Source organism: Paramormyrops kingsleyae, chromosome 22 (genome assembly GCF_048594095.1).
Source record: "Paramormyrops kingsleyae isolate MSU_618 chromosome 22, PKINGS_0.4, whole genome shotgun sequence".
Classification (NCBI taxonomy): Eukaryota; Metazoa; Chordata; class Actinopteri; order Osteoglossiformes; family Mormyridae; genus Paramormyrops; species Paramormyrops kingsleyae.
In genome coordinates, this window is record NC_132818.1 from 13,987,228 (window position 1) to 14,003,740 (window position 16,513).

A 16,513-nucleotide genomic window follows, 5' to 3' on the forward strand; every position below is an offset into this window, starting at 1 on the left:
TGTTACAGCAGCTTATTATCTTCTAGCCTGTGGCTGGGGGTGGGGGGTGTTGCCCTAGTATCTCTTCCCCCTCCCTCATGGCATTATGGGAAACCGTGGCACTAGTGTGTAAAGTGGCGAGACGGGTGAGAGAGACGAGCCTTACGAGGAAGGAAAGAGGCAGGCGTCAGGTGGAACGTTGGGTATGGGAAGCGGGGTTAGATTAAGTTGGGGCGGAGCTTAGGGGCGGGAGACGCCAACGCATTGGCCAACGCAGGTCACAGGCGCACAGTCGTGGTGGAAGGGTCTCCGCAACTCGCGGACCTTCGGGTGGACTGATATGAGGCTCGGGGTCACCCCTGAGCACGAGACTGCCTGAGTTTGGGGTAGAGTTCGCATTTCACATGACTCCGACTCAACAAACCCAACACTGGCTCTGCACCCCCATGCACAGCTACACAGGTCTCTTTCACATCTGATCTAAACTAAAGGTCAGGATCTCATTAATCCTCCACAACCTCCGGCTCGTAAACATATATCTTATTATATTATTTCATAAGGAGACACAGAAGAAAGGACCTATTCCTAACGCCAAGGCTGACGGAGTAAAAAACCAGCAAGTAAAAGAACAAACGAAAGGAAGAACTGAATATACAACAAATATAATGTATATTACTACTTCACGGAACTGGGTTACGGAGACTGGCTCTGGAGGGCCGCAACACAAGCGTACATTCCTGCTCTAATCCCTTCCCTAATTGAATTCACTGAAGCTCCTCGCTGAGCACTGAGGTTATTAGCTATTTAAAGGCGGAGGAAGGGTGTCCCTGTGCTCACCCCACCCTATGCTCCACCCACACAAGACCCCGCCTACAAAGGCTCCACCCACCCAAGACTCCACCCACCAAGACACTGTTGGAAGAATGTTCAGCCCTGCCGGTTTCACGGGTGTTTTATAGGCGGCTTTTGGCACTTTTGTGCTTGTGCTTCTCGAGCCCCCCCCCCCCTCCCCTCCCAGCGCCCCTCCCTGCCCACCCCCCCTCACACGGGGGTGGTCCGGCGGTTTTCTCGCTGCAGGGTGTCCTGGTAGTCCTTCTGGCCTGTGCTGTGGGCCTGCAGGAACTCCCTGTCCGCGTCGGCCTTGCCGGGTTCCCGGGGCAGCGTGTACATGGAGATGTCGGCGTCGGCCGGCCCGGCGTAGCCCCGTGTGGGGGAGGCATCGCGGGAGCCGGCCTCCGCCGAGCGGCAGCTGGACCGGCGGCGGAAGCGGCGTCGGTGGCGACCCCCCGACTGCCCGGAGGGAGGCTTCTTTAGAAGCTCGGCGCGCGACTGAGCACGCAGCTGCCGGTGCCGCTCAATGAACATGTGCACGGCCAGCACGCCCACGGTCTCAGCCACGATGAAGGAGAGCGCGCCGAAGTAAAAGCTCCAACCGTAGGAGTAGGTCTTCTTCGAGTCGCTCTGGCTGGGGTCCCCCGAGTTGGCCGAAATGTACACGATGATCCCGATGATGTTGCTGAGCCCTGAACGCCAGCGGGGGGGGGAGGGGGAGAGACGGGAGTCATGGCAGGCGGCCGCATGGTGTCATTGCCCAAAAAATACACAGGACACCAGTGCATGTGTCTCGTCGCATCGCAGCGGTGTGCCGCTGATGTTATAAACGATCCTACGGGAACAAATCTCAAGAGCGTATGGCTCAAATTACCGTTTATCACGCAGCACATCCATCATGCAGAGTGAGAACATTTTAATTTTGCCAGATCCCCTTGTTTTTTCCTGTCGCATGAATTACTGCAGCCCATTATACATACGCATGCTGCACTCATGCACTCGCAGGATACCCCAGCCTTTTTCTGGGGGGGCAGGGTGCAACCTTTCAGCGCAAATGGCCCATCCCATTGCCATGGTGGGACACGCCTTATAGCAATGGATATAGCGATGGGGGGGGTGATAGGTGATAGGCTTTATGGAGTGTGGGGGGGGGGGGGGGGGTGAGAAAGTCCCCTCACCAGCCGACACGAAGAAGATGCCACCGCTGAGGATGACGTTGTGCCGGTTCCGGTAGAACTCGCTGAGGGCCACACACAGGCCACCCATGAAGAGGAGGCCCACGCTCATGATGGGGAAGATGCTGGAGGCCCGCAGGGCACCTGGGGGGGGGGGGGGACGGGACAAATTCCCATAGGAATGTGCTGATCAATCCACACGTTAAGATGCCAGTCAAAAGTCGGCTTCCCTGCTAACGTCGCAGTTAGCACCTACTTGTAATACATTTGTGTGTATTTCAGCCTCGCACAGACAGTCCCTGATTTAAAAACATCTGACGTAGGGGCTATTCGTACTTAAAACAGACTGCAATTCTCCACGACTTGCGAGCTTTCCGACTGATACTGTCCTCCAGGGAACCCTGGAGCACGAGACTGCTGGAATTTGGGATTAGGCTAAAGTAAGCATTTCCTGTAACTCATACTCACAAACCCAACACAGTAGAGTGGTTCTGCACCCCAACGCACAGCTACACAAGTCTCTTTCCAATTATATTAAAACCTTGGGTTAATATGGTTCACCAATAACACTACTTTGTGACGCTTGTGAAAAACTTCACTGGTTCATCAGCTTGAGGTACAGTATAGTACCGTATGTAGTAACTTTTATTAATTCTATATGATTATTATGGCCTATATTATTGTTTTTCTCACTTACAAATTTGACTTAAAGACAGACTTAGGGAATGGATCTCATTTGTAACCTGGGGAAAGCCTGTAGCAAAATGTCTCGAGGCAAGACAGTAACACATATCTACGGAAGAGGATTAGGGCCACCATGAAAATATAATTTGAATTCTGACTTTAATTTCAGAATTCTGACTTTTGGAAACAAATGATTTCCAATAGCCGTATCCAGACTTTTGACTGGAACTGCATACTATTACTCATCAGTAAATCACATAGACTTACATAATGCAAACATTTACAGGCAGTCCTCAACTTACACACAAAAATCATCCATGAAACATATAGTTTACAGAAGCGCTAACACAAGAAAGGTGACATATGCCTTTAAGTAAATTTACACTTCATATTTTCATTTATTTAATAGGTGTTCTTTTGTATATATTACTAGTATATTTTTGGCTTATGCATTTTTCTTATAAGGTGTCGAATAGAACGGGAAGGAAAATCCGACTCACGTAAAATCTGACTTAGGTAAGGGTTTGTGGAGCTGATTACCTACATCAGTCGAAAGCTGCCTGTATATTGGCAGATATGGGGGGGGGGGGGGGTGAAATAATGGACATGTAAAGTATTAATATTGAAGGCCTCATAAGGAGCGGGGCCACCTTCCATTTCTTTGAGAGATGAAAGTGTTATAAATCTGCTTCACACTGTTTACGTTTAGACCTGGGGACTGGGCGGGCTACGCATGACGTTTGGCTCCACCCTCCACATTCGTGAAGACAGCCTTGAATTTGCTTAGCAGCCTGTATGGGGACATTATCATCTTGGAGCATCGCGAGGGAACGGTGTGAACCCGCTCCAGTGAAAAGTTCAGGTTTACCATCATATGTATTTAATATGGTGAGAGGGGTTCTCCCACGCCCCCTGCAGGTTACCGGTGACTAGTACATTAACAAAAACGGACAGGAAGTAGCAGCATCAGTGATGACGACATAGACTGTAAGTAACACGGACAATAACAAAACAATGACACTTAACAATAAATAAAAGGGGAAAAAATGGTCATGAGAGTATTAATAATAAAGTCTGTAGGCAGTTTTATCTGCAGATAAAACTATAATTGGCGACAGTTGATGGCTTTTAGGTGAAAACTGTTTTCAAACCTTGTGGCTAGAGCCCTGATGCTGCTATAAAATGACATCATTGATCATTACACACCCAGTGATTCCCAAAAGATGGCTGCCCCCCCCCCCACATTGTGGATTGAAAGCAGCCTTTAGCTATTTACAAGCATAAACCCTTCTGGATGCAGAAAGACTGGGTAAAAGGTGACTCATCGGATCACATGACGTTTTTCTTTTGTTCAGTGGTCCAGGTTCTGTGCTCCTCACATAAGGTTATGCGTATTTGTGCATCCTGCTTGGGTGCTTCCCAAATAGCAGGCCTGCCATACATTCTAGTTTTATGAAGACCACGGCCAGCTTTTTGTTGGGTCTAGGTCACACAGGTGCCGATTCGATTCCGTAGTAAATTTTGATATTGTACTTCTGTGGTGTTTGGCAAACATCCTGTTAACATTGAGTAGTGAACATGAGGTGTTTACTTTCAGCAAGATATTGCTTCCTAAACTTCCTTTCTGGTGCTTGTTTTCTTTGACGTGCTCACAAACCAACTCGCCCTGAGTTGCTGCTACTGAATTCCCGACCCATACCTCAGAAAATAAAATTTTTACATTTAAAAAGCTTCTTGTTTCATGACTGACTAGTGCCTCACTGTGGTAGGAATTTCCCAGTCTCGCTGGAAGTCCCAGGAACCTTTGCAGCACCCGTCTGAACTGGCCAAAGCCGCCTCATTCCGGTTAGCTTTCGGGTTATCCGTGTCTACCCCTGTCCCATGGGGTTACCTCGCAATATGTAATAACTGCTCAGGGAAAATAAGGACTCAGGAAACAGCCCCGCAAACAGCATGCAGTTACACAGGCCTCATCTCAGTGGAATTAGACCCTGAAGGCATTCTGGGAGGTGGCAAGGCACCGAAAGCGGCGGCGTTCATCATAGCAAACCGCATGCTAATGTTTACGTTAGCGAAACTCTGCGGGCAAGTAGAGAAGTGCTGAAAGAGGGCGAACCTACTTGTAACATAACCTCAAGATGAACACACAATCGCATAACAATCGGATAATTTAAAATCAAGTTTAGAGTCAGTGGTTGTGTGCACGGTAGGCTTGGCAACGTTGAGTTGCTGTGGCAGCCCTGTAAATGGGAAATAGAATGGAGGAAAAACTCCGCCCCTTTGCAGTGACCTGCAGAAAGGGGCGAAGAGTTGAATTTGGCCTCAGTCACATCAAGGATGTTGTCTCTCGACCTCGTGGAATGATCTCAGTGAAACTGGAGTTAATGGGAACTAGGGTTGACATTGGCAGGCATTAAGCTGGACACGTGACAGGATATCATTTTTCAGTAAGCCCCGCCCACTGAGATGTGCTGACCGGTCCTGCCCACATTCAGACCACACTCACTTTCCTAATCCCTTCCTCCTGCACATCAAAACCTCTGCCTATTTCTTCCTTCCTCATCTCTTGATCATTTTTTTCTTGGAGAAGGCGATCTCCCATGATGCACCTCATCAATGCTGCAGAGCCTGGGGGGGGGGCATGAGATATTTCCCCCTCATTCTGTGTTCCAGCCACCCCTGTTTTGCCAGGTTTAAGTCACTTATTGAGGCGGTGAATGTCTGTTATGGGAAGCCCAGGGCAGCAATGATTACAAAATGTCTCTGTACGGTGGCTGGGGGGGGGGGGGCAGGGAGCGAGCGAACACAAACCTCTAAGTCTCCGTGGCTAGCCCCGCCCCCGGGGCCATTATCCTCATTGGTCAGCCCTGCCTACACCTTTAGTCAGAGACACACAGAAATCCCGCCTCTGGAACAGGTCGGCTGCAATTAAAACTTACTCCAATACAGGTCTGTTGAGAAAATGACCCTGTATCAGCCATTGCTGCATGTGTGTCTGAGCCATGGTCATTTGAGGGTACTATCAATATCTTGCATACTGATTGGTGAGGCAGCCGTGTTCTCAGCACTGTGTTAAGGCGAAGCACTGAAAAGGCTCTTCCCTGGGGCAGCTGCATAGTAAAGGTCAATGGGACCCTTGATCCTCATTGGCTGATGCTCTCTCTGCACCATCATTGGCTGTCAGTCCTCCTGCACAATAGCCCTGTTCCCTCATTGGCTGACGCTCCCTCTGCACAATCATCAGCTGCCAGTCCTCTTGCATAACATCCCTCTTCCCTCATTGGCTGCTACTCCACTTGACCTCTCAGTGACTGTCACTCACCCTGCTCAATTATTGGCCGTCACTCGCTGCATTCCATTATTGGCTGCAACTCCATCCGCACCCTAACATCAGAATGACCAAGAATTTATCAGACATTTGAGCCACTTCGGCCGCCCCCGGTCTCAGCCCGGTCTGTGTGTCTATATAGCCATTCGAGATCCTCCGTGTGGGTACGGAGCAGGGCGTCTCATTGCTTTGTCAGACATCCGTGTCATCTCTAATCGGCGGCATTGCTCAGACACACATACACAGAGATCACCCGCTCAGATGCACACAGACACGGAGCACATGCTCGGACACACACACTGCCAAACGACTACGGATAACTCCTTTGCATCTGTGTTATTCATCCCCAGTACAAAGACGCTGAAAGTCACAAGAAAGTAGGATTTTTACCCTGAGGTCTTTCATTATGTAACCTCACAGTCCTTTCCCTCAGGGTACTGTAATATAAGCTGACTTCATTATGAATTTTACTTTTTGTGCGCAGGTCATCAAAAATGCAAAATGGTACAGTTTGTGTTCAAAATCAAGCATTTAAAATGCAGCATGCATGCAGGCTGAGACTGAAGCTCATATTAAAGCATTTTCTTTTCAATGGGCCAGACACTGAAAGCAATACATCTTGGTTATTTTTCTGCTACATCAGACTGGCAATGCCACTGAGCATTAGGGGGTGGATATACACTGAGTGCCTCAATAAAAGTCAAGGGGCGGAGAAAAGATTTGCCAGTGAGAATTAGGGGGTGTACACAGGGTGTGTCAATGACAAACACGGGGTGGAGAAAAGGCACACTAGTGAGAATTAGGGGGTGGAGACAAACTGGGTGTGTCAATGAGAGTCAGAGGGCGGGGAAAAGACTCGCCAGTGAGAATTAGGGGGTGGAGACAAACTGGGTGTGTCAATGAGAGTCAGAGGGCGGGGAAAAGACTCGCCAGTGAGAATTAGGGGGTGGAGACAAACTGGGTGTGTCAATGAGAGTCAGAGGGCGGGGAAAAGACTCACCAGTGAGAATTAGGGGGTGGAGACAAACTGGGTGTGTCAATGAGAGTCAAGGGGCGGAGAAAAGACTTGCCAATGAGAATTAGGGGGTAAAAACAGACAGGGCGTGTCAATGAGAATCAGGTTATAAAAGTATCATAAAAGTAATGGAGAGGACGGTGGGTGTGGCATGAGAGTCACGGCGGCACACTCACGCAGTATGTAATCCGCCCTGTCAAATTCGGCATCCTCCGGAAAGTGGTCGATCCTCTTACAGATGCCTCGGAACGCTCCTGTGTGGGTGAGAAAGACTGGGGTCACATCCAGCCAGTGCTAATGCGCGTCTGCGCGTTACCGCGAGTATGCGCGCGAGGTCGTTTGCGCGCCTGACGTGCAGCCTCCGCGCTCCAGGCTTAACGAGGAGCGGCGGGTCACAGCGCTATTTGCGTGACACTCAGCGTGGCAGATAAACACGCGCTCGCTTCCTGCCCCCGGCTGGTGACCCGACAGAGACTGAACCGTAGCCTGAACCGTGCGATCTGGCCGCACTCTTATTACTCGCCTGGATGCTTTTTCAATCGCTCTTTATAAATTCATGACAACCAACCTGGGTGGTGGTGATGGTGGAGGTCTTTCAACATGCTTCTGGGGCGGAGTGGTGGTCAAAGAACACGTAATACAAGCAGAATTCCACCTATCAGGGTTATTAATGTTTTCAGGTGCAGCGGGAAAAAAATATGCTGAATTTTTAAACGCCTATTTTTATTCATGTGTTACACTGACAGTTGTGAATTTAGTGTGAGGAAGACCTGAATACCTCAAAAGACCTGACAGCTGGGGAAACTCTGTAAGCAGTCAGTGCCCGGAATCCACACACCTCAAGCGCTTTGTTTTGTCGAGAAAATGCCTTGCCTCTGTGCTTTTCAGATATGAGAATAAAATCGCCCAGACTGTGCTGTCACGTCCGCGAAGAGCAAAGCCTTTTCGTTTTCACTTAGAACATGGGAAATCGACCGATTCACCATCCAACATGCTCTGTCTTAAAAAGACGGCGTAAGCCTTATTCAAAGGAAAACAGCAATAACGTATTATGGTGTGCTACTTAAAGAAATATTTATCCAAATGATTTAAAAATTACAGGTTATTTACATCTAACCAACGTCCAGGCACTTACTCTCAGCAGAGTTGCTGGGTGCTATTCAAATACAATATATATATAAAAAAAAAACATAATTTTAGTATTGCATTGTATTGCATTTTGGTAATATTCGTTTAGCAGTAACAGAAATCATGATGTTTTTGCTAACGTGACTGAGTGGATCCCCCGTAAAATAATCTCCCGAATTAAAAGTCGCCACGTTCATTAAACTCTCTAATCGGTGATGCGACTGGGTGTCTGTCACCCGTCTTCCTGATCACCAGCTGGTGAACGTTTTGGGGACATAATCGGTTTAGGCGGCTATCCGTACTGCCGCTGCCGGCCGGCAGGAGAGTCGCGCATAGCAATCTCATCTCCCCAGTTAGGTGCGAGGTACCGGATACTGTATACTGCATGCTCAGATCTCACAATGGAAACTGTAGTACCATCGAGGGATTTCAAAAAATATATACAACTGTACAGATACACACAAGAGCCTTCATTTGTAATCCTTACACCTAAATTGCTTCAGTGCAAACAGCCAGCTGTAATGCATGGGTAGAGCTTTAATTCATCTGCCGCTCAGGTGACATAAACGGCTTTTCAGCCCAGGTGGCAGAGCAGAGACCCGGGAGCTTAATGAGGAGAGGTAATTAAGCGCCATTCCTCTGGAGCCGGAGGTCTTCCGCACTCTCGGCGGCGTGGGCTGAATCACGGATAAACGGGAGACGGTGGCTCGCATAAAGCGCCCTGCTCGGAGGGAGGACGGCGCACAGGCGCTTGGGGCCGCTGGGAGCGGCGCTCGGGGTTGCTTCGCGCCGCGTGTAAATCCACAGCTTTGCGACAACCTGTGTGACAAAGCGCAGGGTATTAAATGGGGTCTGCGCGATGAACACAGGGGAATAGTGTGGTAGGGCAGAGGATTAGGTGGAGCGGGCTGATGTTAACGCCTGTTTGTGTGTCTTCCGTGTGTGTACCTGTGCCTCTTTTGGGGTGTACTGTATACAGTATATGTGACTATGGGATAGGCTCTGGATTTACCCCGCATAGGACAAGCGATTACAGAAAATGGATGGATGGATATGTGTCTCTTTTTGGTGTGTGTGTGTGTGTGTGTGTATGTGTGTGTGCACATGTGTGTCTCTTTCTGAGGTGTGTGTATATATCTGTGTCTATCTTGGTGGCATCTCTGTGGTGTGTGTGTTTGTGAGGTGTGTGACTCTGTGGTGTGTGTGTTTGTGTGTCTCTGAAAGGTGTGTGTGTGGTTCTTCGTGGTTTGTGTGTGTGTACATTCGTGTGTACATGTGGGCAGCGATTCAGGCAGTTGAATGAAACCAGGTCTCATACGAACGACACGGTGAGTCAGACAGTGAGTCATCCCCCCACCCTCTCCAGTAACCAGCACCACCCCCATCTCATGTAGAACCCCCCCCCCTCCCCTCATCCCCAGCTAATCTCCCACGCAGCACTTGGCTGTAAACGTCTGCAGGTGTGTTCCCAATACCATTCCATAAGCATGGAGGCCGAGGCATCCCCACTGTGCACGCACACACACACACACAGGTTAGTGATTATGTCTTTGTGGGGACTCTCCATTCATTTCTATGGAGAAAACTCTAATTCCAACATGATGACCTTAACCCCTACCTGGACCTAACTTTAACCATAAGTTACCATACAAAATACGAGACTTTTGGCATTATAAATTTTTTGATTGCATTCACAGATCTTTGTGGGGACCTGAATAATAGTCTCTCTCTCTCTCTCTCTCTCTCACACACACACACACACACACCTGTACTCATATCTTTGTAGGGACTGTCCATTCATTTCTATCGGCAAAACCCTAATCCCAACAATGACCGTCTTAATTGCTACCCAGCCATAACCTTAACCATACGTAACCAAACAAAATACAAGTCTTTTGGCATTTTTAGTGTTTCGATTGCATTCAGGTTTTATTAAATTGAATTTCCCCTTGTGGGGACTGACAAAATGGTCTCCACAGCGTCAAAATAACAGGTTTTTATCGCATTGTGCGGACATTTGGTCCCCACAATGCAATATATAACTGAACTACACACACACACACATACACACACACACAGCTTAATGCATCGCCTTCCCTATGCTCATTGGTCACATGACTCTCACCGCTGCGAATGACACAGAGCAAAGCGGCTTGAGACGAAGATGGAGAGGATAGGAATTATGTGGAAAGTGTGAAACGCTATCCTTCCACATTCCATGCCTTTCCAGCTCCCTGGTCTCCCTCGCTTTCCGCTTGTACTGTAGAGTCTGATTGGCTGATTCCTTTCGCACGGCCGCAAGCCAGCTCTCAGCCAAAGGAGGGGTGTTTCAACATGTCAATGACAGTGCAAAAAGATGTGAGTGAAGGGGACACCCTGTGCTGGTGACCCTTAATAAAAGAGCAGACAGCAGCAGCCTCATGGGTGATGTGGAACAAATCAAACCTGGCTCCCACACTTGGCGTCACGGCACAGCCAACAGGGTAAGGCTGCTGATGGGCGACCCTGATAGGTTGCGGCCCTGAAAGGCCCTTCCTGCTTTTTCTTGGAATCCAGTCCAGAAATCGGAGCCTGCCTGCCTGTGGTTAGCATGAAAGTCTGTTAATATTTAAATGCCCAGTTTAATTTAAAGCAGGCTGTCCAGGTCCCCACAGAAAGTGAAGCTCACACCGTGGAGTCTACATCACATCGATTTGTCTTTCTCTCATCCCTGTGCCCAGTTGCTGTTTCTCGCTATGCCAATGAAAAGGCACTGCTGATAATTTGTCCGGCTCTGGCGAGTCACAGCCTTCACATTCGGCTCTGTGATTCCAGAATCTACACCGTGGCATTCAAAAGCAGAAAGCAAGCAGAGTATCTCCGGCTCGTCTTCCTGTGCTATCTGCGGAGGCAATCTTACAATTTGCCCCCGATTAACTCAGCCCGGTTATCTCATTCACACACGGCTCACTCATTCACAGACAGCTCCCTCATTCACAGAGAGCTTGCTCATTCACAGACAGCCAGAATCACAGCACAGCCAGAACAACAGCCCATGCTGGAAAGAACATAAGAAAACCACATTTTCAGTCCATTGTGCTTTAAAACTGATTTCTGTGGTGGATGGAGGCATATCAGTGATGTTGAGTACAAATTGGTACTCTACGATGAGCGTGCATTTCTCTGTGAGAGATCATGCATATTGGTACCTATATTCTACAGCTCTGCCTCAGCAACCCGAGTGGGAATGGCTTCCCTAAAAGAAAATACAGTCACTGTTAGCTGGATCAACGAAGAGCGACACAGCATCCAGTGATTATAAACAAGCAGATCAGGTTTCACTCAAAAGATATGCCTCATACTAACTGAACATGGTGTGTTTTCAGGCTCAGACCTGACACTACAGCATGCTCTCACCAACCACACAGGTATGTCCCAGAAATCCTAGCTAGAGCTTCTGGCCAGGACCAAAGCATCTCACTGAAAAACATCTTACCTCAGAACATAGTGTTGTGCCCAAATAAAAATCATTCCATCGTGATTTGAAACAAGAGCAAATAAGCCCCAAAAACACTCCGTCATTAAGAGTCTAATGGAAGACTATAGTGTTCAGTCTTAAGCACTCCCCCTTTTAAGGTCTAACAGAAAAACATGGTGTTCAAAGCAAACACTTTTAAAGGTAAACTGGAAGACCATGGTGTTGAATATATCTTTGCCTTCCAGCAGAGCCCAGGAAGCCTGATCCGTGGAGTGGACCTTGGGAGATTCAGTGCCCCACTGATTTGACTGACACTTGACCCCCACCTTGTTCTGGACTTGCCTGGTCTCTATATTTTCCCTGCCTGGTTTTTAATAATAAAAAAACAAACAAACAGGAAAGTCTGAGCCCTAATACACAGTCAGTGAAAAAGATCCCCCAAAAAAGCCCATTTACGATCCTGTGAAATTCTCTTTTAAATAGCTGCCCATTTCCTCTAATGTCTGCCCTGTATTATGCAGGTCAAACAGTGGATGAAAGGTGGAAATCCATTTTGTTGTTGTTGTATGTAGTATGTACTGACAGTGGAAAAATACCATAAAAAATAATAGAGAGTGAGACAAAACCAGGTAGAGTAACTCAACGTGGGAGGACGACCAGACAAAAGGTCCAGACTGGCACTTCAATGGAAAAAATAAACACTACATAGAAACCAAACTGGAGAAAAAGCCAAAGAGTTTACTCAAAGGAATTGGTGGAAAGTTACACTTTCAAGAGAAAAATGACATTTGATCTGGCCCGTGGCAGATTCCTGCACTGCAGTTAGATAATAACGTCGCCCCCTAGTGTCACAATAAAGACTTCGTGAAGTTTCCAGTACAGTGCGGACTTTCTGCAAAAGCCATGCGCCATCACGCTTCTGTGAAGGGCAGTACCTTCATCAGTCTGCAGAGAAAATGCCTTTGCAATTAGCTTGCGGCTACACTTTAATGATAAGGGGAAACCATAATAATTAGTCCTGATTAGCATTTATTTAAATCTGTGTTTCGCAATCGTAAGCAATAATGTAGCAACCAAAACAACCATTTAGACTGACTTTATAATGTAACAAACCAAAATTTTATGATGATGGTGGGCCTTTTGCTCTTTATTCAGCAGGGGTCAAGCCAGTAGCATACCTTTAAGTTTTATAACGGTGCCTTAAGTAGGTGTCATCCATGGCCATAAACAAACCATTTGGTCAGTCAAGCAATTTATTATCCTATTGGCCAGCCAAACAAGACACTATCCTAATAGTCAGCTAAGCAAGACACTATTGGTCAGCCAATCAAGAGACTGTCATATTAGTAAGTTAAGCAAAGACACTACACTGTTGGTCAGCCAGTCAAGCAATTCTATTGGTTAACCAAAGAATAAGCTATCCTATGAGCCCGCCAAACAAGACGCTTAGTCATCTAGGCTAGGCGCTATTTTATTGGTCAGCCTGGTATTCTACTCTCTTTATGGTGAGAAACAGGATGAAAGAGGGAAGACACCGAGGCAATAAAACCTCACAGAGAGGAGAGTCCTCTCGTTGCCGCACCTTTATCCCGCACTCTGGCTGTTGCTACTGTAGGAGGCGTTCACTCCAGCTCAGACACGCTCCATGTCACACCAGCTGTGCAAATCCCTAGCTAATTTCATCAAAGCAACATACAACCCCACCTCCTACCGCCACCAGTGTTTCCTTCTCAGAAATGGTGTCCTTCAGAAATGAAACCTAGGAGATATTTTCAAAACAATGAAAGGGCATTATATAGTATTTCTTAGCAAGTAAGGTCGATTTAACTATGTTTACAACAGAAGCGTTCTTCAGGTGCCGTGAGATTAACGCTCATAAAATTTATTTTGTGTTTATAATACGAGTTATAAACAAGATAATAAAATTGTTGCAAGCAAGCCTTATCCAGAGCCTGCTTTGTTTACACAGATGTGGGCTACGTTCTGTCAAACCCTGCTTAGTACACAGACAACTAGTCTTTCAGGGATTCAGCGCCCGGGTCTGAGAATAGGCGAGTGGGCTATACCGAATTAAATGGACGTCACTTGACGACATGTCATGGCCGTAATATTTTCCAAGAGGATGACAAGTATGACAGGAGATCAAAGCTTGATTTCCAGTGTCCAACTGGTACCTCCTTCTTGTCATCACTACACAATCTTCACAGACATTTTATAGGGTTCACGTACTGTCAGGTCAACACGCCGTAACGTTTTCTTAAACAAATTATCTTCATAAGGGCCGAACAAGACCTAAAATGGCTGCATTTTAGGTTTAATAAATGTGTTTAATATTTTGTGCTCAAGATAAAAAGCAGGAATCTCACCACTGGAAAACACTTCGGAGTTATATTGAGACTGCGCTTGAAGATGTACGGGGGGCAGATGCGCACTACATGTGCATAGGTGCTGGGCGCTGATTTCAGATGCAGCATACCTGTAAGATTCACATCCATCCCTTATGCTGGTTCATGCTGTTTAACGGCGATCATCTTAGTCATCTTAAAGCGCTAGTATAATGTAATTGTGCAAGAAGAGCACAACGCGAATATGCATTACTTAGGCTATGTTAACATTCATAATTCAGTTCCGAAGATCATTGGAGTCGCTATTAAATAAAAAGAGAGGGTGAGTACTGTACAGATGTTCACATTTTTTGACACTTAAAGGGTACAAATGACTCATGGGTTTTATTTAAAGCCCCCCCCCCAATTCCTTCATCAAAATGCGTTAATGAAGGATAGGCAATGCAGACCCTGAATCAGAACCAAAACCAAGTAAGTTTGGGAGACAGATAGCAGACATAGGGCGAAGCAGAGGTGAAAGGCTTCCATTTTAAAATATAACGTCTAGGACATCTTATAAACCTTAAGCACTCACTGAACCCCCGGTCTTTACCGATCATTTATGCTCCCCGAGAACATACACGCATAACAGATTCCGGGAATAACTCCAGATGCGAATGACTGCTGCCTCCAATTCTAATGCCTTCACGCAGAGCCCATAAGGGACACGGACACGTTAATTTGTTTCCAAACTACTACCGAGTTCGTCAATCTACCTTGCTGCATGGAAAGGGACACCTCACGAAAAGCCAAAAGACTGATCGCGGATTTAGAGACATTTCTTTCACATGCCTTGTCTCTATGGATAAGACGAAGGCGAAGCCACTATGGGGTTTGAACTCGCCCATCCGGCCAACCGACCTTCCAGGCAGCAGGTCCTCCACAGCCCCGAGTGGGTCAACACTTCTTCATTCTTCCGGTTGGTCTCGTTGTCGCCCGGCGCTTTAATCCGACACACGCCCCTGGAATATAACCAGTAGTCTGTGCCCACTGCTATTGTCATTAGGCTGAAAGCGGCGAATGCGCCCACCGTGGTAATCAGTATCTGGACACCTCTGTCACACATTGTCGCTGTGCTTCATTCCAGGGTGTGGGGATTTATATATAAAAAAAATAATAATCAAAATAATAAAACTGGGCGCGAATTACAGATGCCCCCGCCTGCCTGCTCCGCTGCCTCCCGACACAAGACTCCAATGGACTTCAGCAAGAAATTGCATGATCTTCAACTTTTTTTCCACGGTTGTCGGGGCTGTAGCGGCTGTGGTACTCTTCCTTTTTTCTTAAAATGAACCTCTCGCAACCTGTAATGACTTCAGTGTCCAGATCCTTCAGAAGTCCCCATTGGAGGAGGTGCATCGGCACCTCTTAAGTGAAGACTTGTTATTCTCCTATTTCTTAGAAAGCCGGTAGGGGAGACCAACGGAATAAATTGTAATAACCTTATTTAGTGAAGCACAGACCCGCAAAATAAATGCAACTAATATATAAATTGAGTCCAGAAATTCTTCCGTACAAAATATTTTTATAGAAATAAAGAAGGCGCAACTATTTCAACTAGAATACTTTAATCACTGGAAAAATACTAATTTAAAAATATGTTTATGAAACAGTCTAACAAGTTAAGCAAAGGCGTCAGGCAAAATTGTCGATTTTTGCTCTCCAGATGAAACATAGTTCAATGCAGCACGTAAGAATCGGTCACAGCTCTGTAATATAAAACGGCAAATACCTAATGACAGGTCGTCGTTGATATATAAATTCTTCCAAATGTCATCTTCTGCTCTCCAGCGGATTTCCTGAACGGATGCGCTTATCTAAGTACAGACAGGTGACACAGAGGCACCGGCTGGAGAGGCGCCGACGAAGAAATCAGCAAAAAAAAAACGCATATAATCGGGCGCATTCACGTAATCTCAATAGCGGCAGTGGCTGCACAAGTGCCGGTAGCTGCAGCCGAGGGGCTGTTTCTGGCTCCTGCCAATGTGGCACCGAAATGACAGCCCCCACGTTGCGCTCCGAAACAACGCCCACAGCCGCGCCGGGCGGAGGGAGGCAGGCAGGGAGGAGGGCGGCCGGACGGACGCAGCGCTTCTGCATGGACGATTCTGAAGCGGTGCCCCCGGCGGCTCCGACGGTGCCACTTAGGCCCCCATATGCAAGAGAAAATATTGTCAAGTGATGCATAAAAAATCGACCCCGGAGGACATAAACGTACCAAAAGAGACTAACAAACATCTCTAAATATCTCCGTGTAACATAATGGGTGCAAATTGCTACCAGGATTGATCATATCAGACAGTTCTTGCCTTTCACTAAAATATACACATGTGAGAAAATGTGAAAAAGAAAAACAGATGCCAACGGGTTTTAATTATCGCTTTTGTTAATTAAGCGCGATGATTGATTATTCTAACCGTCATTTTCGCCTGTTGTCACAATTCGGATATTATCATATAGAACAGACCGCAGGAAACCGTGCATTGCGATCTGAACAAATAAAAAAATGTATTATTAATAAGAAATTATTGG

At 47.0% G+C, this 16,513-nt stretch overlaps 1 protein-coding gene across 1 annotated transcript; it reads right to left on the reverse strand.

Annotated features, from left to right (window-relative positions):
* Positions 1-1,020: 1,020 nt before the first annotated feature.
* On the reverse strand, positions 1,021-15,957 carry LOC111849138 (voltage-dependent calcium channel gamma-3 subunit-like). The gene is made up of 4 exons (XM_072705082.1): positions 14,843-15,957; positions 7,189-7,266; positions 1,989-2,129; positions 1,021-1,502 (listed from the first exon to the last, which is right to left on the reverse strand). Exons 1-4 carry the CDS (start codon positions 15,045-15,047, stop codon positions 1,021-1,023), a joined length of 906 nt encoding a protein of 301 aa, XP_072561183.1. The 5' UTR covers positions 15,048-15,957.
* Between the last annotated feature and the right edge of the window lie 556 nt (positions 15,958-16,513).

Excerpts from the sequence above, each read along its gene's own strand:
- LOC111849138 (XM_072705082.1), bottom strand. The coding sequence starts at position 15,047 with ATGTGTGACAGAGGTGTCCAGATACTGATTACCACGGTGGGCGCATTC. Across the intron at positions 7,267-14,842 it reads GAGGACCTGCTGCCTGGAAG|GAGCGTTCCGAGGCATCTGT; the intron begins GTCGGTTGGCCG and ends TCACCCACACAG. Across the intron at positions 2,130-7,188 it reads CAGGGCGGATTACATACTGC|GTGCCCTGCGGGCCTCCAGC; the intron begins GTGAGTGTGCCG and ends CCCCCCCCCCAG.